Source organism: Loxodonta africana, chromosome 18, assembly GCF_030014295.1.
Source record: "Loxodonta africana isolate mLoxAfr1 chromosome 18, mLoxAfr1.hap2, whole genome shotgun sequence".
NCBI lineage: Eukaryota > Metazoa > Chordata > Mammalia > Proboscidea > Elephantidae > Loxodonta > Loxodonta africana.
In genome coordinates this window covers 63,116,531-63,143,116 of record NC_087359.1, presented here as the reverse complement: position 1 = coordinate 63,143,116, position 26,586 = coordinate 63,116,531, and the positions used below count along the sequence as shown (strand labels likewise).

The following is a 26,586-nucleotide window of genomic DNA, read 5'->3' as shown; positions in this document are numbered from 1 at the left end:
CCAGAGGCCCTTTAGTCAGGGCTGTGGGGCTAGATAACCTCTAGATTCAGTGAACTGAGGTGGGCTTGGCTTTCACACTCCTGCTACCCTAACCACATTTGCTAGTTTCCCTCCAAAATACTTCCAAACCATCAGCCTGTTTTCAGCATCTCTTTGAGCAGTTGCTTTCTGTGTTTTGAGCCTGGGAGCTCTGTGGCTTGGTGCAGGCTGCAGCTATGATGCTCAACCTAGCTCCTTCAGCTCTCTGTGACACTCCTAGTTGTAGAAACAGGCACACAGGTGGCCAGTTTGGGTGGCCAGTGACAGCCCTACCTCACCTCTTGGCTGGAGTACTTGGCAGCCAAGTCAGGCCCATGACTCTGGACTCAGGGGTGGAGCCTGGCCTGGGCCCTGTGGGGAGGGCTCCACTGAAGTGACCACTTGCAGCCCTGAGTTTCAGCTCTTGGACGCCTGGGTGGAAGTTCACTGTCCTGTTTCCTGTGACCTTGGGTTGAAATGGACAGGGTCGAGGGGGCCTAGGGCACTGCCTCCCTTCTCCACGCTCTTAGGCTTAATTGCTCCTCCCCCGCTGCTTCTCCCCCTCCCACTACAGCCCAAAACCGCTTCCTGGGCCGGAACTGGTTTTTCCTGCCCCAGTTGGGGGGAAGCGGGCGAAGCCCTTGGCCTTCGGGGTACATGGAGCCCCAGAAGGCGGCACCTGGGGAGCATGGCTGGGGGTCTCGAGTGGCCGCGGGGTCGGAGTCGGTCGCGGAGCTCGTGTACCATCTAGCGGGGGCTCTGGGCACTGAGCTGCAAGAGCTGGCGCGCCGCTTCGGGCCAGACGCGGCAACCGGGCTGGTGCCGCTGGTAGTGCGGGCCCTGGAGCTCCTGGAAAAGGCCGCGGTGGGGCCCGCCCCAGACTCGGTGAGTCACTGCCCCACCTCTCGCCACCCGCGAGCGGGCAGCGGTCTGACCCTGAGCCCTGGACTCCCCAGCTGCAGGTCTCGGCGCAGCAGGCCGAACAGGAGCTCCGGCGGCTGCGGGAGGAGAACGAGCACCTCCGCAGGGAGCTGCGCTGTGGGCCGCAGGGTGAGTGCAGGCCTCCGCCAGGACAAGGGGGGACTGGGGGCCAGTCTAGGGCCTCTCTCCGACCGGCCGCCGCTAAGAATGCCCGCTTCCCCAGAGGAACGCGCTCTGCTGCGGCAGCTCAAGGAGGTGACCGACAGGCAGCGGGACGAACTTCGGGCGCACAGTCGCGACTTGCTACAGCGCAGCCAGGAAACCGAGGCGGTGAGGGCAGGGCGACGGGCGAGCGGCGGGCTCTCCCAGCCCTGGCGCCCCGCCCACCAGCCGCCACCTCTTGACCCCTCCCCCCGCCCCGCAGTTGCAGGAACAGCTGCAGCGCCTCCTGCTGGTGAACGCTGAGCTGCGGCACAAGCTGGCGGCTGTGCAGACCCAGCTGTGCGTGGTGCGAGACCGTGAGAGAGAGAGGGAGCTGCAGCGCGAAGTGTCCCCGGGGCTGGCGCAAGAGCAACCGCTGGGCCAGGCCCAGGGGCCCGGGTGCGAGCAGAGGCAGAAGCCCGAGCGGGCAACTGCTGGGGCAGGAGCCCCGGGGACTCCTGAGGACCCAGTGAGTGCCTGATGAGGGCAGGGACCCACTCGAGTACCTACTCACAGCGCCCGACACTGGCTAGCACTGAGGAAAGGTGTGCTGTGCTGCATGGCCGATCCATCCAGAAGTAGGAAGGTGGCACACAAGTTTGCGCCCCCAACCGGCCTCTGCCCTCACTCCCAGCATTGGTCTGTCATCTGTTGTAGCACCTTCGCCCCCCAAGTCTCCCTGCCAGTCACTTCGTAGTGTTTTTGTGATCGCCCTGTGCTGGCTGTGGTGGCCCCCTAACCAAACCTGTCCATGTGCAGGCGGATGTCCCGCAGCAGCCAAAGCGCCCCCTGGAGGTAGGCCAGTGCAGCTTCAGTAGAGAGGAGCTTGAGCAGATCCTGCAGGAGCGGAATGAGCTCAAAGCCAACGTGTTCCTGCTGAAGGAGGAGTTGGCCTACTTCCAGCGGTGAGGGAGCTGGGCAGGCGCTGGGGCGCCGAGGGGGCTCCACTCACATCTGTTCCTGGGCCTCTGGTCACCCTGCTTCATTCTTCAGCTCATTGATTATCCACTGGGAAGACATGAGTCAAGGAAGCTTCATCCAAACTGGGGAGGGGACAGTGCAGAAGGTCACGGGAGCCACAGCAGCAGCAGCCAGGGTGGTGTTCCTAGGAGGGGTGCCACCTCAGCTAAGGTCTGAGGGGGGTTAGCAAGTCAGAGTGTTTCAAAAAGGGGAAACAAAATGCACAGGTGCTTGGCGTGAGGCCTGTTGTTGGCATGTCCATCCTCATTGCTTTGCCCTGCCCCTCTCCCTCCCCTCTAGGGAGTTGCTCTCAGACCAGCGGGTGCCAGAGCTTCTGCTGGAAGCCATGAAGGTGGCTGTCCGGAAGCAACGGAAGAAGATCAAGGCAAAGATGTTAGGGACCCCAGAGGAAGCAGAGAGCAGGTAAATCCCTACCCTCTGTCCCCACCGGAAGGAGCCCTGATGGTGCAGTTGTTAAAGCTCTTGGCTGCTAACCAAAAGCTCTGCAGTTAAAACCCACCAACTGCTCCTTGAGCTCCTCAGGAGAAAGATGTGGCACTCTGATTCCATAAATATTTATATCTTTGGAGACCCTGTGGGGCAGTTCTACTGTGTCCTATAGGGTTGCTATGAGTCAGAATTGACTGGATGGCAGTGGGTTTGGTTTTTGGTTTTATCCCCAATGAGCCAGCCCTTTCTCCCTCCCTGGTTCTGCTGAGCCTACTGACCTAGACTGGTAACCCTCCGAGTCTGTCATTCAGCCTGAACCTGTCACCCCAGCTTGGTTACCCCCTAAGCCTGCTGGTCTGGTCTGGTCACCCCCTGAGCCTGCAGCTCTGGCCTGGTCACCCCCTGAGCCTGCTGCTCTGGCCTGGTCACCCCCTGAGCCTGCTGCTCTGGCCTGGTCACCCCCTGAGCCTGCTGCTCTGGCCTGGTCACCCCCTGAGCCTGCTGCTCTGGCCTGGTCACCCCCTGAGCCTGCTGCTCTGGCCTGGTCACCCCCTGAGCCTGCTGCTCTGGCCTGGTCACCCCCTGAGCCTGCTGCTCTGGCCTGGTCACCCCCTGAGCCTGCTGCTCTGGCCTGGTCACCCCCTGAGCCTGCTGCTCTGGCCTGGTCACCCCCTGAGCCTGCTGCTCTGGCCTGGTCACCCCCTGAGCCTGCTGCTCTGGCCTGGTCACCCCCTGAGCCTGCTGCTCTGGCCTGGTCACCCCCTGAGCCTGCAGCTCTGGCCTGGTCACCCCCTGAGCCTGCTGCTCTGGCCTGGTCACCCCCTGAGCCTGCAGCTCTGGCCTGGTCACCCCCTGAGCCTGCTGCTCTGGCCTGGTCGCCCCCTGAGCTTGCAGATCTGGCCTGGTCGCCCCCTGAGCCTACTTACCTGGCCTGGTCACCCCCTGAGCCTACTTACCTGGCTTGGTTGCCCCCCGAGCCTACCATCCAGCCTGCCCTGCTGAGCCTACTACCCTTCTCTCTGGATCCAGGACTCCTCCCACGTGCCCTGCTTGCCATACATTCTGCTGAAGAAACCTGTTCACAGCGCTTCTCTGCGTGCATTTTTTGGTTTCCTGCCTTGGCTGAATCTGTTTATCCTCAAGTCTACAGCCACAGCCTTGTCAGGAGCCTGCTGTCTCTCAGGCTATGAATTAAAAACCTCACAGTGTCCTTCACCTCCCCAGTGTCTCTTTCTCTCCAGCCTTGGGGGCCCTGCTGCCACACTGTCCTCCCCTGTCTGCTCCTGTGGACTGCATAGCGGGCTGATGTGAGCTGGACTCCCATTGCCCCTCAGGGCCTTAAGAAATGGCCCTGATGTCGCCTCTCTCTCTGCCTCAGTGATGATGACGATGGCTCATGGCTCCTGCTCCCCAGCAATAAGGGAGACCAACCTCCACCCCCTGAGTCCAGAATACAGAGTTCGTATGTTAGGGGAAGGGGAAGGACAAGGGGCAGGAATGTGGGGTTGAAGGAGGGAACGCAACTGAGTTCTTCTGAGCACCCCCTATCCCGCTTACCCTGCTGTTCTGAGCTCTAAGCATGACCCTATGTCTTGTCCCTGAGCCCGCTCAGCTCCCCACTACCTCATGCTGCCCTTTGTTCCCTCAAGTACTCCTTCTCAGCCCGTATCCTTGACCTCTCTGGCTTCTGAGCTCAAGGCACTTCTTGGCTCTGCCCCCAGCTTTGGCTTGTGGTATCGTGGTGAAGAAGAGGCCCCTGGAGCTGGGACCAGCAAGCAACAGGGAGAAGAGGAAGCCCCACAGCAACCTCACTTGGAGCCTGTGGCCAGCCCTACAACCCCCAGCTCCTGACCAACTCTGCTCTGCTCTTGATGAAGAGCTTTGTTTTGGGGACCTCAGCTACCCCAGGGGCCTGACTCTGGGGTCTGGCTGTGGGTGGATGTGTGACCTCAAGTGAAAGCAGAGCTCCTTCCTTCCCAGTTCTCCCCAAGGCTCTTTTGCCGTCCTGGTCAGGGTTTGACAAGGGCGAGCTCAGCCTGCTTCCCTTTCCAACACCTCTGCACCAAGCCTCTGGGGCCAGATCAAAGTGCTTCCTCTGAATCCATGAAAGAGAACTGACTACCTACCATGAAAGAGAACTGACTACCTACCTCCCAAGAGTTCGTGCAGATGGCCTGAGCTCATATGTAATAAAGCAACTGCCCAGAAATTGCTCCATGTCTATATGTCAGTGGTCTGTTTCCAACCTCCCGGCTCTGTGAGAAGTGAAAGCAAGCCTGAGGTTTCCTTGGTTGGTCTCTTTGGTTGGTCACTGGGTGGAGAAGCTTCTTTCAGCTCCTGCCTTGCTCTGGGAGTATGGCCTAATGGAAAGCTGGGGCTCCCCAGTGGCTCCCACCCCCACAGGGACCTGTGGCTCTGTGTTTCCGTCCCTCTCCCCACTAAGACCAGCCCCTTAAGCCCCTGCTCAGCCCTGGCCATCGGCCTTCCTTCCCTTCAGTTCACATTTTACAAATGTCCAGATTTCCCAACAGGGAGGTGCCTCATGGTTGCCCGCCCCTCCAGCCTGGTTTCCTCAGGAAAAGCCTTGGGAGGAAACAGGGAGGGGGTTGGGAGCTGTGGGGCTGACTAACCCAAGCCCTTCCGCTGCACTGGCCGCCATGGGACTGAGGCTACTGCTCCTGCTGCTGCTGTTCTGGACTCAGGGGACCCAGGGGTCCAAGCTGGACCCCAATGGGCGGCACGTCTGTGTGGCCAGCAGGTAGGTCTTGTGGGAGCCTGGGAGATAGTGGTTGAACTGGTGCTGAGACACTGAGGAAAAGGAGGGTGTGGGGCAAGAGTCACAGGGCTGAAGGAAGGGACTTGAGGGGCAGCCTAGAGGGTGAGGGAAAGTCAGGGCAGATGGTGGGAAGGCCAGGGAAGGAGAGGGAAGGGGTTGGGGACATTGGAATTGTGACACTCAGCTAGGTCTCCTTGATGGGGCTGAAGCAGCTTCCCATAGCTCAGCTAGAGACAGTGACCCACCCTGAGGGGCTAGGTAGCCCTGGGCCCAGCTCCCTCCCTGGAGCTGCCCAGCTGACCCCTCTCTGCCCCACAGCCCCTCTGCTGAGCTCCAGTGCTGCCCAGGCTGGAGACAGGAAGATGCAGAATGCACCATCCGTGAGTAGCCAGGAGGAGACCCCCAGCTGTGGAGAGGGAAGAACAGCCCAGTGACCCTTTCTCCCTACCCTCCTGGGGCCTCTTTCCCTCCTCAGCCCTAGAGCTAGGGTCCCTCCTGGGACACACACCCCTAGCTCTGAAGGGGCAGGGCCCCAGGAGCCAGTGAGAAGAGTAAGGGTGTCCCCTGGTCATGCCTCAGTCTTTCCAACCTGAGTGGGATGTTTTTCAGCCATCTGTGAGGGGCTGGACGCCTGCCAGGAACACGAGGTGTGTGTGAAACCAGGCCTCTGTCGATGCAAACCTGGATTCTTCGGGGCCCAGTGCAGCTCCCGTGAGTCTCCCACTGGAGGGTGGAGTCACTGGGCAGAACTGGGACGGGTAGGGGGGATGCAAAGCAGGTGGGAGTGTAATTTTAGAATAACAGGGCCAGAATTCTTCCAAGCTTCACCGGTGACATTGAGGTCCAGAGGCAGGAAGTGGGGCCCACTCAGAGATGCCCTGACTCATCTGCCCACAAGGTTCAGCTCTGGGCCCTTCACCTTCCTTTTCAACTTCTCAGAAACTGCCAGTGATCCTTGTTAACTGCAAGATGGATGTTTATTTCCACTCACCTCCCTACACACTTTATACACTCGAGGATGTATGGAGAGTGGAAGGAGGCCCCCACTGGGCAGTGGGTCCTCTGTGGTAGGGTTGGTGGGCAGGATAGCCAGAGGCAGGCAAGCCCGCGGCCACCAGGAACCACTAGGTTGGGAGCAGAGGGCTCTCAGCTCTCAGAGGGCCGGCCTTTTTCTTGTGGATGGGATGGATGGCGGGACGAGGATGCGTGCCCAGCCCTGAGCTCCCTGTACCGGTCTTGTCCTCCGCAGGCTGCCCAGGCCAATACTGGGGCCCCGACTGCCGTGAGAGCTGCCCGTGCCACCCGCACGGCCGGTGTGAGCCGGCCACGGGCGCGTGTCACTGCCAAGCCGACCGCTGGGGCGACCGCTGCGAGTTCGCGTGCGCCTGCGGCCCCCATGGGCGCTGCGACCCTGCGACGGGCGCGTGCCACTGCGAGCCAGGTTGGTGGGCGACCACGTGCCACCGCCCGTGCCAGTGCAACCTAGCGGCGGCGCGCTGCGACCCTGTCACTGGCACCTGCCTGTGCGAACCGGGCTGGTGGGGCCGCCGTTGCAGCTTCCGCTGCGTCTGCCACGGCTCGCCGTGCGAGCAAGGGTCGGGCCGCTGCACCTGCCGGCCGGGCTGGTGGGGCCCCGGGTGCCGGGAGCGGTGCTTGTGCGTGCGCGGCCGCTGCAGCGCCACCTCGGGCCAGTGCGCGTGCCCTCCCGGCTTCCACGGCGAGCGCTGCGAGCTGCAGTGCCCCGCAGGCCGCTACGGGGCGCAGTGCGAGGACAGGTGAGCCGGGCGCGGGGCGGGAAAGGGAGGAGGAAGGTAAGGGAGGGGGAGTGGGCCAGAGAAGGTGGGGGAAGAAAGGAGGGAGGGATAGGGGTGGGAATGAGAGAAGGAAGGTGAGAAGGGAGTGAGAAAAAGAAGGAAATAACAGAGAAAAGAAATGGGGAGGGGACAGGTGCGGCACAGTGAGAAGAGCAGGAGAAGGCGTAGGATGCGTGGTGTGCTCCACAAAAATATTCAAGGCAGGGATGAAAAAGGAAAAAAAAAATGCCTGATACTCCTAGGTCCAGGCCACCCCGCTCCTTTCATTTCCTTACTGTTAAACAACAAAAATACTAGTACTAACTAGCAAGCCACAGGACTTAGAGGCAGAATGAATCACGAGACAAAAGGGTTGCAGGGTCCGTTTAAGACTCGGTGGCTTTTAAACTTTGGCTGGCTCCGCCCACAATAGGAAATACGTTTTACATCACCTTTTGTCACAGGTCACTGAAATAAAAGTTTAACAAGACAATACATACTTGACCTTTTGCTACATATGACGAGACACTGTAATGGGTTCTATTCTATTTCTTTTTTTTAATGCTAGTTAAAAAAAAAAAAAAAACCGTTGCAATCGAGTCCATTGATGTTGGGATATGGTAAACTGATTTTATGAATTCCCTCCTCCACCCCAGCTAATGGGTCTGTCCCAAGTATTTGATTCCAGGTAATTAAGTATCCAGAAGGAGAAACTTCAAGTTACTGCTAAGCACCAGTGAGAAATTAAGATAAAGAAATTATAATGGCGAAAAGAGATATTTATATTTTTATTTGTATGCATCTTCATGTTTTGGGAGAGAAGCTAAAATATTGAGTCTCAGGCACGTTTGGAAAGGAGGGAGGGAAAAGGGATAGGAGGGGAAAGCTGTCATTTAGTGGGCGTGGCCCCAGGTTCAAGCGGATTAGAAGGAGCCGGATGGAATCCTGCAAGAGCCCTCAGAGATCACCTGTTCAGTCCCTTCATTGTACAAGATGGGGAAACTAAGGCTCCAACCTGCCTGAGTGGCAGGAGCTGGGTCCTGGTCACTCTCCAGTGCCCTGGAAGGCCTGGGTGGGTGGGCATAGTGCCAGTAGGAGGGATGGGCCCTGTCCATCCACTCCCCAGTGCTCCCTTGAACCCTTTCCTTTCCTAGCTGTGGCCACTGCAAGCAGAATAAGCCATGTGCTCCAGACACGGGCAGCTGTGAGTCCTGCAAGCCAGGCTGGAATGGAACCCGGTGCCACCAGCCCTGCCCACCGGGCACCTTTGGCGAGAGCTGCAGGCAGCAGTGCCCCCGCTGCCAGTTTGGGGAATCCTGTCAGCCAGATACGGGGCACTGTCACCGCTGTGACCCTGGCTGGCAGGGCCCCAGGTGAGGAGGCCAGCCTGCTCAGGGTGGGGTATACCTTCCTCCAGGATTCCCATCTCCACCCCGATGCTCCCTCTGGGGATAACTGCCCCACCCTCCACCCAAACACACATTTATGAAGCCCTCTGGGGCCTGCCTCCCTGGTGAAGGCTGCAGGGAGAGACATGGGTGCTGAGGAGGCCTGGGCAGGATTCTCTTCCAGCTCCCTCTCTACCACTCAGGCTTTCCACCCTCTTCCCCCTTTAGGAATCCCTGCTCTGTCACCTACTGGGTGTGGCCCCAGATTCAAGGCCCTGTTTACATCTGAGCTTCACTGCTGAGGAGTAGCCAGTTGGGCCCCTGACTCCAGGAGCATGGGGGAAGATGGGCAGGGCCTGTGGGGGCCAGGCCTGCTCTGGCCTCCCATTCCCCAAGTCTTGCCTCATCTCAGGTGTGAAGAGCCCTGCCCACCTGGCACCTTTGGGAAGGACTGTGGCTTCACCTGCCCCACCTGTATTCAGGGGACCTGTGATGCCGTGACTGGGGACTGTGTCTGCAGTGCCGGCTTCTGGGGGCCCAGGTGAGAATGGGGGCCCTGGGAGGGGGAAGCATAGGGGGCCTAGGTAAGGCCCCCATGCAATCTGTTTCCTAAACTTTCCTTCTGGGGACTTTCCTGCCTCCCAGATGCCCCCTGTGCCATCAGTTATTCCTCCTGTGTGGGGTCTGCATCAGCCCGGGGAGGGCCAGGGCAGAGCTTCATCTAAAAGGCTCTCAAACGAGAAAGCCAGCTGCCCTCAAGTCCATTCTGACTCATGGCGCCGCCATGTGTGTCAGAGTGGAACTGCGCTCCGTAGGGTTTTCAGTAGCTGCTTTTGTGAAAGTAAATTGCCAGGCCTTCTTCTGAGGTGCCTCTGGGCGGACTTAAACCTCCAACCTTTCGGTTAGCAGCCAAGTGTGCCAACCATTTGCACTACCCAGGGGCTCCTCCCTAACTAGGTAGGGAGCTTACTTAGGGGCAGGGCCCCGAACCTGTGTCATTTCCCCAAGATCTTAAGGTGGTAAAACATAATCAGTGTACCCTGTCAGGTTTTCCACCTGTAGAACAGAATGGAGCATCAGAAGAAGGAGACTTCATTTTACAAAGGAAAGGACCGTATCCCAGAGAGTCAGGGGCAGGGCTGGTCCTGCTTCAGGCCTCCAGACCTAGGCAGCCTTTCCCTGATGCCGTTGGTATCTTGCTCATTTCACATTAGTGCTGGATGGGCATGGAGGTGAGGAGAGTCAGAGGGAGACCCTGTCCTGAGGATTACACATTGGAGGCTGGGGGCCAGGGAGCATCTGGGCCGCTTATGGGTACTTTCCCTGGAAGATGGGCTGAGGGGCTGAGGGGTTCTCCCAAACACAGGGAGTGGCACTTGCAATGTAGCTCAGAGGTCAGAAGGGGTCCATCTGGGCATCATCTAGGGAAGTCTACCTGGCCAGGGGTAAGTGTGGTGCCCAGAAATCTACCATCTACCTTCCCCCTCCCATGTCTGCCTACCTCCCTTCCCATCTAGACTTCAGCCTGCCTCTCTTTATCACCCCACAGCTGTAACACTTCCTGCCCATCCGGCTTCCATGGAGACAACTGCTCAGTCCCTTGCCAATGCCAAGAGGGGCCCTGCCACCCTGTCTCTGGGGCCTGCCAGCATGGTAAGGTGGAGGGGGGGTACGGGGTACAGTGACCGTGGCCCTTTAGATGGGCTTCAGGTGCCTGTCACTTGTCTGGGAAGCTGGCCCACTTCAGAGACATCCCCTACGCTTGAAGTCTATGTGGATGTTTTGGGGCATTGCCCTCTGAGAAACCAGACTAGAGCCTAGGCTATGAGTGGGCAGGGCTGGACACCGGGATGTGCATCAGGCACCAGAACTGGGGGCAAGAGCCTATGGAATAGGCCATGGCCATGAGGAGGGGGCAGACCAGAAAGGAGGCTGCCTGGAGGAGGGGGCCTCCAGGCTGGGCAGTCTATATGTCACAGAGGTGGAAGAAGGACCCACAGGGAGGGGGTGCCCACAGCTAAGGATGAGATATACTGTGTGGAAGGCAGGACAGCCCTGGCTGTTTGACCTCCCCTCCTGCTCCCCCAGGCCTTCACGGTCAGGATGCTGCCCTCATCGCGGGCATCCTGGTGCCTCTGTTGCTGCTCCTCCTGGGCATTGCCTGCTGTGCCTACTGCTGCTGGGCTGCCCGCATGGACCCCAAGGACAGGTAAGCACTGACTTGTCCCTTCCCCACCCCACAGCTCAGGCTATGGGATGGGTGCAAGGTGGCATCTGGTTGCCTGTCTGGGTGGGGAAGGGCTGGCCTTGTCCCACACTCAGGTAAGGGGTGATGGAGGTCGCTGGCAGTGGCAGTGGCTTGGAGACACCAGGTCAGCCTCCTGCCTTCCTTGGAAAACTTGATGGGGGAGTTTTTGAGCTGCATGGGCAGGTGGGACTGGTCAGCAGGCTGGTGAGGCTCAGAGCCACAGCAGGAGGCTGAAAGTTTACTAATGGAGACTCAGGAGTAGGGGCGGGGGCACACAAAACCAGCAGGAGGGTGATGTAAAAGTTATCACAGAGGAGCAGACCCACTTGCCCTCCTCTGGGGCATAGAGCCTGGGGATGGAGGGAGGAGCCCCTCACACAAACATGAACACAGGACACGTGTAAAGCTGTCAGAGGAATGGCATGGAGTGGAGCAGTCACCTGGGGGTGAGGAGACTGGGGCAAGGGTAGGCTTCCTGGAGGGGGTGTCATTTGAGATGGGTGAGCTAGGGCTCAGTTATGATGATAATAACAAATAGCTGCATTCCAGGGACTTCCCACTAGATGCCTGGTACTTTGCTGGGTCTTGTAGGAGTTGTTCCCATTTTCCAGATGAGGAAACTGAGGCCCAGAGAGATTAAGTCCAAGCCAGAGCTGGAACCCTGGTCTGTCTGACTCTAGGGCCACACTGTCCTCTGTGACAGGCCTGAATCTCAGGCTCAGTAGTTGGGGTGTTATTCTGTAGTCAGTAGGAGGGAACCATTGAAGGTCTGGGGGGCAGGAAATGATGTGGTAAAAGGTAGATGTAGTCACCCAGTCACTGTGCTTCCCTCACACTAACTCCAGGACCCTTCCTCCTGCCCCCACCTCGCCCCCACCAAAAATACCCCTGGACTGACCACCCTCCCTACACCCTCAGGTCTACAACAGATGGAGCCACCGTGTCCAGGGTGAAGCTGCAGGTGTGGGGGGCACTGACCAGCCTGGGCTCTGTGCTGCCCTGTGGCTCCCTCAGCAGCCACAAGCTACCTTGGGTGACAGGTAAGTGGCAGCTGGGGATTGGGGGCTGGACGGGAAAAGATTTCTCATTAGGCTCTGCTCCTGACCTGATGCCCCTACAGTCTCACACCACGACCCTGAGATCCCCTTCAACCACAGCTTCATTGAACCACCCTCTGCCGGTTGGGCCTCCGACGACTCCTTCTCTTCTGATCCTGAGTCTGGAGAGGAGGATGAGGGTCCTGCCTACTGTGTGCCACCCCAAGAAGGTAGCCCCACAACAACCCACTCAGCCCCTGGGCAGCCCTGCCCACCACAACCTTTTCCTCAAATGTTTATCAATAGCGTGTGCGTGATTCTATGCCAGTCTTTACCTGGCTCTCAGAACACAGTAAAGAATAAGATAGACAGATCCCTGCCCTCACCAAGCTTATATTCTGGCAGACAGAAAGAGAAGCAGTCAGTTATAGGACAGAGTGATGCAGGCTTTCATGGGGGGCATAAGAGCAGGGGCTCATAATCCAGGCATTTCAGGTTTTTTGGGGTCAGGGGAGACATCCCAGTGTTAGTGCTAGACTGAGTTGAGTCTAGCAAAATCAGTAGGAGTGAGCCAAGTGAAAGTTAGGGCAAGGTGGGAAGGGTGTTTCCGGAAGAGGGAACAGCATGCACAAAAGCTCAGAGGTGTGAGGGACAAGACTCTGCTGCACTGAAAGAATTTCTGCGTGGCTAGACTGTGGCCTTAATTCAGTGTGGAGAGGGGCGGGAAGAGAAGAGGCTAGGAGTAGCAGTGGTTACCTGAGTAGACCCTTCCCCGGCCTCTCTCTGCATCCTTACCCTCTTCCTCCAGTCCTGAGGCCCCCTGGAAGATGCTGAGCTGGGTAAGTAGGATGGGTTGGGGTAACCAGCCCAGCTCCAGTCAAGCCCTTCTCTTCTGCTTCCTCCACCAGGGATGGCCCCTGTGGCCCAAGTAGAGTCACCAGAGGCCAGCCTGGCTACAGGCCCCTTCCCTCCCCCTGAGGATGCCTCCACACCATTCGCCATCCCACGCACCTCCAGCCTAGCCCGGGCCAAGCGGCCATCAGTCTCCTTTGCTGAAGGTACCAAGTTTGCGCCACAGAGTCGCCGGAGCTCAGGGGAGCTCTCCAGTCCCCTCCGAAAGCCTAAGAGGCTCTCTCGGGCAGCCCAGCCAGGTCCTGAGGGCCAGGAGGCTGAGGAATCCACAGACCCAGAGCCAGCAGAAACGGACAAGGCCCCTTCTGGTGCTGCCAGCCCCAGGGACTCAGCCATTGGCCGCCGGCAGCATCCACTTGGAGGCCGAACCGTGGCTGAACGTGTGGAAGCCATTGAGGGCAGTGTGCAGGAGAACTCAGGCCCAGTGACCACCATCTACATGCTGGCAGGGACACCTCGGGGATCTGAGGGGCCTGTCCGGTCTGTCCTGCGCCGTTTTGGTAGTTTCCAGAAAGGCCAGTCAGAGCCCAAGGTCAAGAGTGCCATCCCCAAGCCTCCACGCAGAGCCCTGAGTCGGAACAAGGGCAGCCCTGGGCTGGCCTCTGGCTGTGCTAGCCAGAGTCCTGGCTCAGCCCCGTATGAGGAGCTCACGGGGGCCTTGGAGTCTGTGAGAGCCAGGCCAGGAGAAGTGGCCAGGGGGCTGGGAGATGGCATTGAGAGCCCGGGGAGGACCCAGGAGCTGGCCCCTGCGGGTGCCCTCCCAGAACAGGCTCCCCAGAAGCTGGCTGAAGAGGAAGGGCAGGAGGAACCCCAGTATGAGAATGTTGCACCCATCTCTGGGCCATCAGAGCCCTGAAGACCTTGAACTTGGGGAGTGGGGGGACTACAGAAGGGGGACACCAGGACTGCCACTGGGTCATATTACATATTGTGCTGGGAAATGATCACAGGGTAGGGACAGACCTGCCAGAGCCTCTGTCCCTTCCATAGGGACAAGTCAAAGATTAGAGGCCAGGGTTGGCTCTGGAAACTGGAAGAGCTCCTGGAGTGGGTCTGGAAGGCCCAGGCAGAGAGCTGCAGTGTAGGGTCACAGAGGAGAAGAGGAGATGCTGCAGGGACTTTTTCTCTGTTGTTCAAAGGGATATTCTTTCCTTTATTTGCAAAACATTTCTTTTGAAATGGGAAACAAACTAAAAGTTTGACTATGAGATTGGTTAAATAAATATTTCTTATGACAGTTTACTACACAACCACTAAAAATCGCGTTATGCAAACATAGTTCATGAAGTGGGAGAATGTTCATACTGTCCTGTTAAGTGCAAAGAGTACAAACTAGGAAACACAATATAGCACCATTTTCTTTTTATAAATTTTACTTCTTTATGCCTCAGGATACACGTTTAGGATTCTACGTTTTTTCTGTATGTTTTGTTAATATTTTAAAAGCGGAAGTGTTTGTTTTTTTTAAAGGATATATGTACATAAAAAGCAATTTGAGGGAAAGGCATAAAATGGTCATTTCCTCTGAGCGATGAGATCATGGGTGATTTTATTTTCTTCTTTAAATTTTTGTGTCATTTACAGATTTTCTACTTTTTTCACTAGATTGAACTTTTTAAAAATTATAAAAGTGGTAATAGTCTTTGTTAAAAGTAAAAAAGACTACCCTCAACAAAATACTAGTGAATAGAATCCAACAGCATATTAAGAGTCATACACCACAACCAAGTGGGATTTATTCCAGGAATGCAGGGATGGTTCAACATTAGAAAATCAATCAACATAACACACCACATCAATAGAACAAAGGGAAAGAACCACATGATCTTCTCTATGGATGCAGAAAAAGCTTTTGATAAAATCCAACACTCTTTCTTGATGAAAACCCTAAAGAAGATTGGAATAGAAGGGAAATTCCCGAATAGGATTCAGGGCATACATGAAAAGTCAACAGCCAACATTATGCTTAATGGAGAAAGGCTGAGAGCTTTCCCCTTGAAATCAGGAACAAGACAAGGGTGCCCACTCTCACCACTTCTATTCAATATTGTATTTGAAGTCCTAGCCAGAGCAATAAGGCAAGAAAAAGAAATAAAAGGTATCCAGATTGGAAAATAAGAAGTAAACTTATCTCTTATTTGTGGATATGATCCTATATGTAGACAATCTCAAAGATTCCACAATAGAACTTCTAGAGCTAATAGAGGCATTTAGCAAAGTTGCAGGGTACAAGGTCAACAAACAAAAATCATTTGGGTTTCTATACACGAGGAATGAGAAGTCTGAAAGGGAAATTAAAGAGACAATTCCATTTACAATAGCATTGTCTTACTTACCTAACCAAACCATTGCCATGGAGTCGATTCTGATAGCGACCCTATAGGACAGAGTAGAACTGCCCCATAGGGCTTTCAAGGAGCACCTGGTAGATTTGAACTGCCAACCTTTTGGTTAGCAGCCGTAGTTCTTAACCACTACAGCACCAGGGTTTCCCTTACTTACCTAGTGGTGCTCTAACAGATATAGCACAAGTGGGTGACTTTAACAGACAGAAATTTATTTTCTCACAGTTTAGGAGGCTAGAAGTCTGAATTTAGAGTGCCGGCTCTAGGGGAAGTCCTTCTCTTACTGTCAACTCTAGAGGAAGGTCCTTGTCTCTTCAGCTTCTGCTTTCTGGGTCCTTGGAGATCTCCATGTGTCCTGGCATCTATCTTACCCCATCTCATCTCTGCTTGCTTGTTTAGTCTCTTTTATATCTCAAAAGAGGTTGACTCAAGTTATATGCTACACTAATCCTGCCTCATTAACATAACAAAGACAACCCATTCCCAAATGGGATTATAACCACAGGCATAGAGGTTACGATTTAAAACACATATTTTTGGGGAACATAACTCAATTCATAACAAGCATCTAAGAGGATAAAATTCCTGGGAATAAGTCTAACCAGGGACATGAAGGACTTATACAATGAAAATTATAAAACACTGCTGAAAGAGATTAAAGAACAGTTAAATAAATGGAAAGACGTTCCATGTTCATGGATTGGAAGACCTCATATTGTTAATATGTCAATACTACCCAAAGTCATCTATAGTTTCAACACAATCCTGGTGTCATAGATTGAATTGTGTCTCCCAAAAATATCTGTCAATTGGCTAAGTCATAATTCCCTTATATGATTGTCTACCGTTTTATCTTTTGATGCGATTTCCCTATGTGTTGTAAATCCTATCACTATGATGTAGTAAGATGGATTAGTGGCAGTTATACTGATGAGGTCTACAAGATTCTTGTTGTTGTTAGGTGCCGTCGAGTCGGTTCCGACTCATAGCGACCCTATGCACAACAGAACGAAACACTGCCCGGTCCTGTGCCATCCTTACAATCGTTCTTATGCTTGAGCTCATTGTTGCAGCCACTGCATCAATCCACCTCGTTGAGCGTCTTCCTCTTTTCCGCTGACCCTGTCCTCTGCCAGGCATGATGTCCTTCTCCAGGGACTGATCCCTCCTGACAACATGTCCAAAGTATATAAGACGCAGTCTCACTATCCTTCTTTTAAGGAGCATTCTGATTGTACTTCTTCCAAGACAGGTTTGTTTGTTCTTTTGGCAGTCCATGGTATATTCAATATTCTTCGCCAACACCACAATTCAAAGGCATCAGCTCTTCTTTGGTCTTCCTTATTCATTGTCCAGCTTTCACATGCATATGATGTGATTGGAAATACCATGGTTTGGGTCAGGCCCACCTTAGTCTTCAGGGTGACATCTTTGCTCTTCAACACTTTGAAGAGGTCCTTTGCAGCAGATTTGCCCAATGCAACGCGTCTTTTGATTTCCTGACTGCTGCTTCCATGGCTGTTGATTGTGGATCCAGGTAAAATGAAATCCTTGACAACTTCAATCTTTTCTCCGTTTATCATGATGTTGCTCATTGGTCCAGTTGTGAGGACTTTTGTTTTCTTTATGTTGAGGTGCAATCCAAACTGAAGGCCGTGGTCTTTGATCTTCATTAGTAAGTGCTTCAAGTCCTCTTCACCTTCAGCAAGCAAGGTTGTGTCATCTGCATAATGCAGGTTGTTAATAAGTCTTCCTCCAATCCTGATGCCCCGTTCTTGTTCATATAGTCCAGCTTCTTGGATTATTTGTTCAGCATACAGATTAAATAGGTATGGTGAAAGAATACAACCCTGACACACGCCTTCCCTGACTTTAAACCAATCAGTATCCCCTTGTTCTGTCCGAACAACTGCCTCTTGATCTATGTAAAGGTTCCAGATGAGCACAATTAAGTGTTCTGGAATTCCCATTCTTTGCAGTGTTATCCATAGTTTGTTATGATCCACACAGTCAAATGCCTTTGCATAATCAATAAAACACAGGTAAACATCCTTCTGGTATTCTCTGGTTTCAGCCAGGACCCATTTGACATCAGCGATGATATCCCTGGTTCCACGTTCTCGTCTGAAACCGGTCTGAATTTCTGGCAGTTCCCTGTCGATATACTGCTGCAGCCGTTTTTGAATGATCTTCAGCAGGATTTTGCTTGCGTGTGATATTAATGATATTGTTCTATAATTTCCACATTCGGCTGGATCACCTTTCTTGGGAATAGGCATAAATATGGATCTTTTCCAATCAGTGGGCCAGGAAGCTGTCTTCCATATTTCTTAGCATAGACAAGTGAGCGCCTCCAGCAATGCATCTGTTTGTTGAAACATCTAGTTGATATTCCCTCAATTCCTGTAGCCTTGTTTTTTGCCAGTGCCTTCAGAGCAGCTTGGACTTCTCCCTTCAGTACCATCGATTCCTGATCATATGCCACCTCTTGAAATGGTTGAATATCGACTAATCCTTTTTGGTAAAACGACTCTGTGTAATCCTTCCATCTTCTTTTGATGCTTCCTGCATCATTTAATATTTTCCCCATGGAATCCTTCACTATTGCAACTCGAGTCTTGAATTTTTTCTTCAGTTCTTTCAGCTTGAGAAACAGCGAGCGTGTTCTTCCCTTTTGGTTTTCCATCTCCAGCTCTCTACACATGTCATTATAATACTTTGTATTGTCTTCTCGAGAGGCCCTTTGAAATCTTCTATTCAGTTCTTTTACTTCATGAATTCTTCCTTTTGCTTTAGCTACTCGGCGCTCAAGAGCAAGTTTCAGAGTCTCCTCTGACATCCATCTTGGTCTTTTCTTTCTTTCCTGTCTTTTCAGTGACCTCTTGCTTTCTTCATGGATGGTGTCCTTGATGTCATTCCACAACTCATCTGGTCTTCAGTCACTAGTGTTCAATGCATCAAATCTATTCTTGAGATGGTCTCTAAATTCAGGTGGGATATAGTCAAGGTCATATTTTGGCTCTCGTGGACTTGCTCTGATTTTCTTCAGTTTCAGTTGAACTTGCAGATGAGCAATTGATGGTCTGTTCCACAGTCGGCCCCTGGCCTTGTTCTGACTGATGATATTGAGCTTTTCCATCGTCTCTTTCCACAGATGTAGTCAATTTGATTTCTCTGTGTTCCATCTGGCGAGGTCCATGTGCATAGTCGCCGTTTATGTTGGTGAAAGAAGATGTTTGGAATGAAGAAGTTGTTGGTCTTGCAAAATTCTATCGTTGGATCTCCGGCATTGTTTCTATCACCAAGGCCATATTTTCCAACTACTGATCCTTCTTCTTTGTTTCCAACTTTCACATTCCAATCACCAGTAATTATCAATGCATCTTGATTGCATGTTCGATCAATTTCAGACTGCAGCAGCTGATAAAAATCTTCTATTTCTTCATCTTTGGCCCTAGTGATTGGTGCGTAAATTTGAATAATAGTCGTATTAACTGGTCTTCCTTGTAGGTGTATAGATATTATCCTATTACTGACAGCGTTGTACTTCAGGAAAGATCTTGAAACATTCTTTCTGACAATGAATGCACCACCATTCGTCTTCGAGTAGTCATTCCCAGCATAGTAGACTACATGATTTTCCGATTCAAAATGGCCAGCACCAGTCCATTTCAGCTCGCTAATGCCTAGGATATCAATGTTTATGCATTCCATTTCATTTTTGATGATTTCCAATTTTCCTAGATTCATACTTCATACATTCTAGGTTCCAATTATTAGTGGATGTTTGCAGCTGTTTCTTCTCATTTTGAGTTGTGCCACATTAGCAAATGAAGGTCCCAAAAGCTTTACTCCATCCACATCATTAAGGTCGACTCTACTTTCAGGAGGCAGCTCTTCCCCAGTCATCATTTGAGTGCCTTCCAACCTGGGGGGCTCATCTTCCTGCACTATATCAGACAATGTTCCGCTGCTATTCATAAGGTTTTCACTGGCTAATGCTTTTCAGAAGTAGACTTCCGGGTCCTTCTTCCTAGTCTGTCTTAGTCTGGAAGCTCAGCTGAAACCTGTCCTCCGTGGGTGACCCTGCTGGTATCTGAATACCAGTGGCATAGCTTCCAGCATCACAGTAACACACAAGCCCCCACAGTATGACAAACTGACAGACACGTGGGGGTCTACAGGATTAGGGTCTGTTTTAAGCCAATCTATCATGAAATAAAAGAGAAGCAAGCAGAGAGACATGGGGACCTCATAGCACCAAGAAAGCAGTGCCAGGAGCAGAGTGCATCCTTTGCACCTAAGGTTCCCGTGCTGAGATGCTTCCAGACCAAGGGAAGGCTGATGACAAGGACCTTCCCCCAGAGCCAACAGAGGGAGCTAGCCTTCCCCTGGAGTCGGTGCCCTGAATTCAGACTTCTGGCTTAGTGGACGGTGAGAGAACAAACCTCTTTGTTGAAGTCATCCACTTGCGGTATTTCTGTTACAGCAGCACTAGATGACTAAGACACCTGGTCAAAATTCCAACAGCCTTTTTTACAGAAATAGAAAAACTAGCCCTCAACTTTATATGGAATGGAAAAAGGCCCCAAATAGCTAAAGCATTGTTGAAAGAGAATAGCAAAGTAGAAAGACTCACACTTCCTGATTTTAAAACATACTGTATAGCTATAGTAATCAAAACAGCCTAGTACTGGTATAACAATAGACACATAAACCAATGGGAATAGAATTGAGATTCCAGAAATAAACCCACACATCTATGGTCAACTGATTTTTGACAAGGGTGCTAAGTCCATTTCATGGGGAAGGAAGAGTCTCTTCAATAAAGGTGCTGGGGAAAATGGGATTTCCACATGCAGAAAAATGAAACAGGATCCATGCCTCACAGCATACACAAAAACAAATTCAAAATGGATTAAGGACCTAAATGTGCAAACTAAAACCATAAAATTCTTAGAAAACACTAACTAGATAGTAGATAAGAATTATGTTAGGTGAAGGGAAGGACAACACACAATACAGGGGAAGTCAGCACAACTGGACTAAACCAAAAGCTAAGAAGTTTCCTGAATACAACCACTCTGAGGGACAGAGTAGCTGGGGATGGGGTCTGGGGACCATGGTTTCAGGGGACATCTAGGTCAATTGGCATAACAAAGTTTATTAAGATATTGTTTTGCAACCCATTTTAGTGAGTGGCATCTGGGGTCTTAAACACTAGTGAGTGGGCATCTAAGATACATCAATTGGTCCAACCCACCTGGAGCAAAGGAGAATGAAGAACGCCAAAGACACAAGGAAAATACTAGTCCAAGAGACAAAAGGGCCCACATAAGCCAGAGACTACATCAGCCTGAGACCAGAAGAACTAGATGGTGCCCAGCTACAACCAATGACCGCCCTGACAGGGAAAAAACCGAGAGCTTCTTCTTTTTTTTTTTTTTTTCTGACAGAGCAGGAGAAAAGGGTGGTGCAGAACCCAAATTCTAGTAAAAAGAGCAGACTCAGTGGTCTTACTGAGACTGGAGGTACCCCAGAAGACATGCCCCCCGGACTCTCTGTTGGCCCAGAACCGAAATCATTCCTGAAACCAACTCTAAAGACAAAGATTAGACCAGACTATAAGACATAAAATGATACTTGTGAAGACAGTGCTTCTTAGCTCAAGTAGATATATGAGACTAAATGGGCAGCTCCTGTCTAGAGGTAAGATGAGAAAGGCAAAAAAAGGGACAGGAGCTGGTTGAATGAACATGGGAAATACAGGTTGGAAAGGAGGAGTGTGCTGTCACATTATAGGGAGACCAACTAGGGTCACATAACAATGTGTGTATAACTTTTTGTATGAGAAACTAACTTGAGCTGCAAACTTTCACTTAAAGCACAATAACAATAAAAAACATCCTTAGAAGAAAAAGCAGGGGCAATGCTGTCAGGCCTAGCTTTCAACAATGGATTACCTAATAGAATAACAAAAGCACAGAGAGCAAAAGACAAAATAAATAAATGGGACCTCATAAAAATGAAAAATCTTTGTTGATCAAAAGACTTTACCAAAAAAGTGAAAAGACAAGCTACTGGCTGGGAGAATAACTTTGGAAACCATATATCTGACAACAATCTAATAACTAATATATGTATAAAACATCAATAACTTAACAGCAAAAAGACTACCCAATCATAGAATGGGCAAAGGACTTGAAGAGACATTTTACCAAGAGAAAATGCAAATGGCTACCAAGCACATGAGAAGATGCTCAGCACCATTAGCCATCAGAGAGATGCAAATCAAAACCACAGTGAGATTCCATTTCACTCCCACTAGTTTGGGTAGGATGGCTAAGATTAAGAAAAACGGAAAATAACAAATAATGATGAGTATGTGGGGAAATTGGAACCCTTATCCATTGCTGGAATGCAAAATGGTACAGCCATTGTGAAAAACAGTGTGGTGATTCTTCAAAAAACTACCAAATGATCCAGAAATTCCAATCCTAGATATATACCTACAAGTCGTGAAAGTAGAGATTCAAAAAGAGACTTGTACACCAACGTTCATTGCAGCATTATGCACAACACCCACAAGGTGGAAACAATCTAAATGTCCATCAACAGGTGAACGGATGAACAAAATATAGTACATACATACAATGGAATACTACTCAGCCAACAGGAGAAATAAAGTCTTGATATGTGCTACGGTATGGATGGAGCTTGAAGAAATTATGCTGAGTGAAATAAGCCAATCTCAAAAGAACATTGTTATGACCTTACTTATATAAAAAGACAAGAAAAGGCAAAAGTACAGAGACCAAAGTTTATTAGTGGTTGCCAGGGGCGGGAGGGAGGGGAAAAAGAGGGGTTAATGGTGATGGAAAATCACATCGATTAAGGGTAGAGTCATACAACTAATTATTGTAATTACTGTCAATAAGTTGTACACTTGTAAAAAGTTGAATTGGCAAAAGTTGTGTGATAAATATATTTACAGCAATTACAAAAAAAAGAGTAGCTGCTGAGGTTGCTTACATACAACCTCATGGGATCTGGTTCCTTGGTTTGGAGGTTTAGGGTCATAGTTTCATGGGACATCCCAGTTAATTGGCCTAATAACATGTTTAGTACTTCTCTTCTACCTCCTAGTTTGTTGTGTAGTGCCTGGGGTCTTAAATGCTTGCAAACAGCCATCTAAGGCACAACAATTTGCTCTAATCACCTGGAGCAACAGAGGAAGAAGGAAAGGCAGGAACAGGAGGAGGATATGGAATATGTGGTTAATAGCCTCCATGAACAACTGCCTCCTTTGCCCTGAGTCCAGAAGAACTGAATGGTGCCCAGGTGTCATGACTGAACATTTTGATCAAAGATCGGAGATCAAAAGGGGAAAAATGCAGAACAGAATTTCAAATTCTCATGGACTCTGGACTTTTCGGAGCCATGGTAAGTGACTGAACCCCTGAAACTTTTGCCCTGATATAATCTTTAAACTTTAAAGCAAAAATATCCCCTGAAGTCATCTTAAAACTGAATAAGAGTTTAGCTTAACTAGTAAAAAAGGTATGCCTTGAGCATTATGCTCTTTTAAGAACTATCTATATGGGATCAAAGTGACAATAGCAACTCGAAAGATTAGATAAGAAGCTTAGGGGGCAATGAGTTTATGTTCATGATGGAGGAACAACTCAGAAAGGAAGGTGAGAATGGTTACATAGCTCAAAGAATGTAATCAATGTTAGTAAATCGTACACGTAGAAACTGTTGGTGTATGTTCTGTTGTGTGTATTCTCAACAACAAAACAAACAAAATAAAAATAAAAAAAGGTTGATATTACAGAAAGGAGCCCTAGTAGCGCAATGGCTAAGCACTCGGCTGCTACTGAAAAATCGGTGGTTCGAATCCACCAGCCACTCTGAGAGAGAAAAGACCTGGCGGTCTGCTTCCATAAAGATTACAGCCTTGGAAACCCTATGGAGCAGTTCTACTCTGTCATATAGGGTCACTATGAGCTGTAGTCGACTGGAAAGCACAAAACAACATTACCAAAAAAAGAAACAAACCCATTGCCGTCGAGTCAACATTATAGACACATATAAAGTAAAGCTGAGCGTTCTCTTCTCCTCAGAGGCAGCCTGGGTGACAAAGGAGGGACAAGACTTACTTTTCAATGCCCTTTGGTCTTGTCTGGATTCTTTCCTCACACTTGTATTACTCATTAAAAAAGAAAGTTGTGCCCTTCTATCCCAGTCCTCAGAGAATCTCATTTACAGTTTAGGTGCTTCTTAGATGTTTTTCTGTGAACATATAAACAAATATTTAGAACAAAAGCATACTAAACATATAGTTCTTCAACTTGCTTTTTTACTTAGTGATATGTGATGGATATCTTTCGATGTCAATAAATATAGAGCTACCTCTTTTTATAAAAACTGGCTACATGGGGCTTCATGTAATACAGGTTATTTAAACCATACGCTTCCTAAGAAAGGAGTTCCTAGGTGGTACAAAAGGTTACGTGGTCAACTACTAATCAAAAGGTTGATGGTTCTAACCCATCCAGAAGTACCCTGGAAGAAAGACCTGGTGATCTGTTTCTGAAAGGTCAGAGCCTTAAAAACCCTATGGAGTGTGGTTTTATTCTGCAGACACGGAGTCTCCATGAGTCTGAATCCAGCTCATAGCAACTAGTTTGTTTTTTTCCTAGGAACACTTGGGTTGTTTCTAATTGTTTTGTTACAATAAACAATGATGCAATGTATATACATATTTGCAACTTTATTCATATTTCTTTTCTTTTTTTAACTGTGGGAGTTTTTCTGTAGACTAGATCCCTAGGAGTAGAATGAATTATGGGGTAAGAGCATTAACCGTTTTTTTTTTTAATTGTGCTTTAGGTGAAAGTTTACACCTCAAGTTAGTTTCTCATACAAACGTTTATACACACATTGTTATGTGACCCCAATTGCTATCCCAATCATGTGACAGCACACTTCTCCTATCCACCCCGGACTTCTTGTGTCCATTCAACCAGCTCCTATCCCTTTCTGCCTTCTCATCTCGCCTCCGGACAGGAGCTGCCCATTTAGTCTCCTGCATCTACTAGAACTTAAAGAGCACACTCTTTACGAGTATCATTTTACGTCTTATAATCCAGTATATTCTTTGTCTAAAAAGTTGGCTTCGGCAGTGGTTTTAGTTCTGGGTTAACAGAGAGTCTGGAGGCCATGTCTTCTGAGGTTCCTCTAGTCTCAGTCAGACCATTAAGTCTGGTCTTTACACTAGAATTTGAGTTCTGTGCCCCACTATTCTGCTCTGTCAGGGACTCTCTGTTGTATTCCCTGTCAGGGCAATCATTGATGGGCACCATCTAGTTCTTCTGGTCTCAGGCTGATGGAGTCTCTGGTTTATGTGGGCCCTTTCTGTCTCTTGGGCTAATATCTTCTTTGTGTCTTTGGTGTTCTTCATTCTCCTTTGCTCCAGGTGGGTTGGACCAATTGATGCATCTTAGATGGCCGCTCGCTAGCTTTTAAGACTCCAGACGCCACTCACCAAAGTGGAAGAACATTGAGCATTTTTATACTTACTCCAAATTGTTCTCCAAAAAAGTTGTACGATTTGTAGTCTTACAAATATGAGAGTTCCTGTTCCCCCACACCCAATCTGATAGGTTAAAAATGATATTTCATGATAATCTGAATTACTAAGATTATTCTGAAGTTGAGCTTTTCCTCCCCAATCTTTAATAACCATTTGCATTTTTCCTGTAGATTATTGGTTATATTACTTTCCCCATTTTCAACTGAGGTGTTCATCTTTCATTGATTTATAAGTGCCTTTTATGTAAAAAAAAAAAAAAAAATTTTTTTTTTCTTTTTTTATGTATCCAGGATGTTAATTCTTTGCCCAGTTTGTGACTGGGCTTTTAATGCAGGTTATAATTTCTTCTCCTTCTTCTTTTTTTTTTTTCCTCTCTCCAGAGTTTACATTTTAAATGTAGGCGATCTTTTTCTTTTTGACTTCTGGGTTTCTGTCATGTTTAGTGGAAAAGTCTTCTCAATCCAAAAATCAGGAAAATAATCTAAATTTTCTTCTAGAACTTTAGTGCTTTTATGATTTGTCAGTAAAGCTGGTGTTGGAGCTTTAGCACTCCTGCCAAAAAGACTAAGAACAAAGAAACAAACACAATAACAGAATTTCACTCAAATAGACCTGGTTTTGAATCCCAGCCCTGACATACTTGTTTTGTGACTTTGAAAATGTTATTTAGAGCCTCAGTTTTCACATCTGAAAACAGAGATAATGCTCATCACCCAAGGTTATTGTTGGGGATTAAGTGACACATAGTGTGTCTGTCTTATAGGGTCGCTATGAGTCGGAATCGACTCGACGGCACTGGGTGTTTTTTTTGGGTTAGTGTGGAAAGCACCTCGAATAGTTACTAGCTCCCAATAAAGGATGATTATTATTGGCATGGAGTCTGTGGGTGGTACAAACAGTTAACGCCTTCTGCTGCTATCCAACCTTTTGGTTTGAGTCCATCAAGAAGCACCTCAGAAGTAGACCTGGTGATCTACTTCTAAAAAATCAGCCACTGAAAACACTGTGGAGGACAGTTCTACTCTGACACACAGGGGTTGCCATGAGTCGGAGTTGATGGCAACTGGTTTTGAATTATTGGCATTACCATCATTCTCCCTGCTGTGAATCCTTTGTCCTAGAACCTGGTACTTTTGCTCCCTTACTTTGTTCATGTTTTAATTCAATAAATATAGTCTGCGTCTGCTTTGTGTTTGCTTCTGTATAAAGGGTTGGTTATACAAAGTTGAATATGACACAGTTCCTGCTCCCAAAAAGTTCATACACAAATGGGAAAATGGGGAGACAAACAAATGAGTGGACAATTATAAAACGATGCAATCAGTAGACAAAGACAGGGATATGTGAAGGGTATTGAGAGAGGTTAGGGAAGGCCTCCTGGAGCAGGTGCAGTCCAAGAAGGGACTGTTTGAGGCCAGAGGTGAGAGTCACAGTACATGTGGGAACCATAAGTAATGCCAGGTGGTTGGAGTGTCCAGGACCAGGCAGGCCAACCAGCTTCCAGAGGGAGGAAGAGCTGGTGGTGGTGGCGTTCCGTGGACCAAGTTTGGGAACTTGGACTTCATCCTGCAGGACAAGGGGTAAGGAGTTTCTGAAAGACTTTAGCAGTTGGTGTACCAAGGTCAAACTTGCATTTCCTAGCTAACTGGGGCGGAGTGGGGGATGGATTTGAGAAGCTGAGATTGGAGGCTGGATGCACAGATAGGGAAGTATGTAGGAGATATAACTGCACTGGGGTGTGGGTATGTGTGCAGGAATCACAGTAAATATGCCTAATTAATATTTGTTGGAAGGATGGTTCACGGTATCTAACTTCAGTAGATAGTGGTGCTATTATCTGAGACAGAATGGGGGAACAGTTTCGGGGAGAGAAAGTGAATTATTCTAGGTGTGAGATGTGTATGGAGTCTTTCAAGCAGTTGGCTCTAGGAGGAAAGCA

General features: G+C 49.8%; 2 protein-coding genes across 13 annotated transcripts; both read left to right on the top strand.

Moving 5' to 3' along the window:
* The first annotated feature begins 20 nt into the window (after positions 1 to 20).
* RILP (Rab interacting lysosomal protein) lies at positions 21 to 4,803 on the top strand. Of its 11 annotated transcripts, none has more exons than XM_003416976.4 (8): positions 21 to 903; positions 975 to 1,068; positions 1,163 to 1,269; positions 1,364 to 1,609; positions 1,900 to 2,045; positions 2,401 to 2,523; positions 3,929 to 4,012; positions 4,272 to 4,803. In XM_003416976.4, the coding sequence occupies exons 1-8, from the start codon at positions 676 to 678 to the stop codon at positions 4,399 to 4,401; spliced, it is 1,158 nt and encodes a 385-aa protein (XP_003417024.1). In that variant the 5' UTR covers positions 21 to 675; the 3' UTR covers positions 4,402 to 4,803. The 11 variants fall into 11 exon arrangements, 9 of the variants coding, with proteins under 9 accessions (XP_003417024.1, XP_023412026.1, XP_023412024.1 ...); XM_023556258.2 differs by having other exon boundaries at positions 3,929 to 4,008; positions 4,272 to 4,509; XM_023556256.2 differs by having other exon boundaries at positions 21 to 1,269; positions 3,929 to 4,008; positions 4,272 to 4,509.
* A 398-nt stretch (positions 4,804 to 5,201) lies between these two features.
* On the top strand, positions 5,202 to 16,688 carry SCARF1 (scavenger receptor class F member 1). 2 transcript variants are annotated; one of them, XM_064271516.1, is made up of 11 exons: positions 5,202 to 5,308; positions 5,645 to 5,706; positions 5,936 to 6,037; positions 6,576 to 7,101; positions 8,274 to 8,492; positions 8,920 to 9,048; positions 10,057 to 10,160; positions 10,596 to 10,716; positions 11,674 to 11,795; positions 11,876 to 12,022; positions 12,701 to 16,687. In XM_064271516.1, exons 1-11 carry the CDS (start codon positions 5,208 to 5,210, stop codon positions 13,558 to 13,560), a joined length of 2,493 nt encoding a protein of 830 aa, XP_064127586.1. In that variant the 5' UTR covers positions 5,202 to 5,207; the 3' UTR covers positions 13,561 to 16,687. The 2 variants fall into 2 exon arrangements, with proteins under 2 accessions (XP_064127586.1, XP_064127587.1); XM_064271517.1 differs by lacking the exon at positions 5,645 to 5,706 and having other exon boundaries at positions 12,701 to 16,688.
* Positions 16,689 to 26,586: the final 9,898 nt, after the last annotated feature.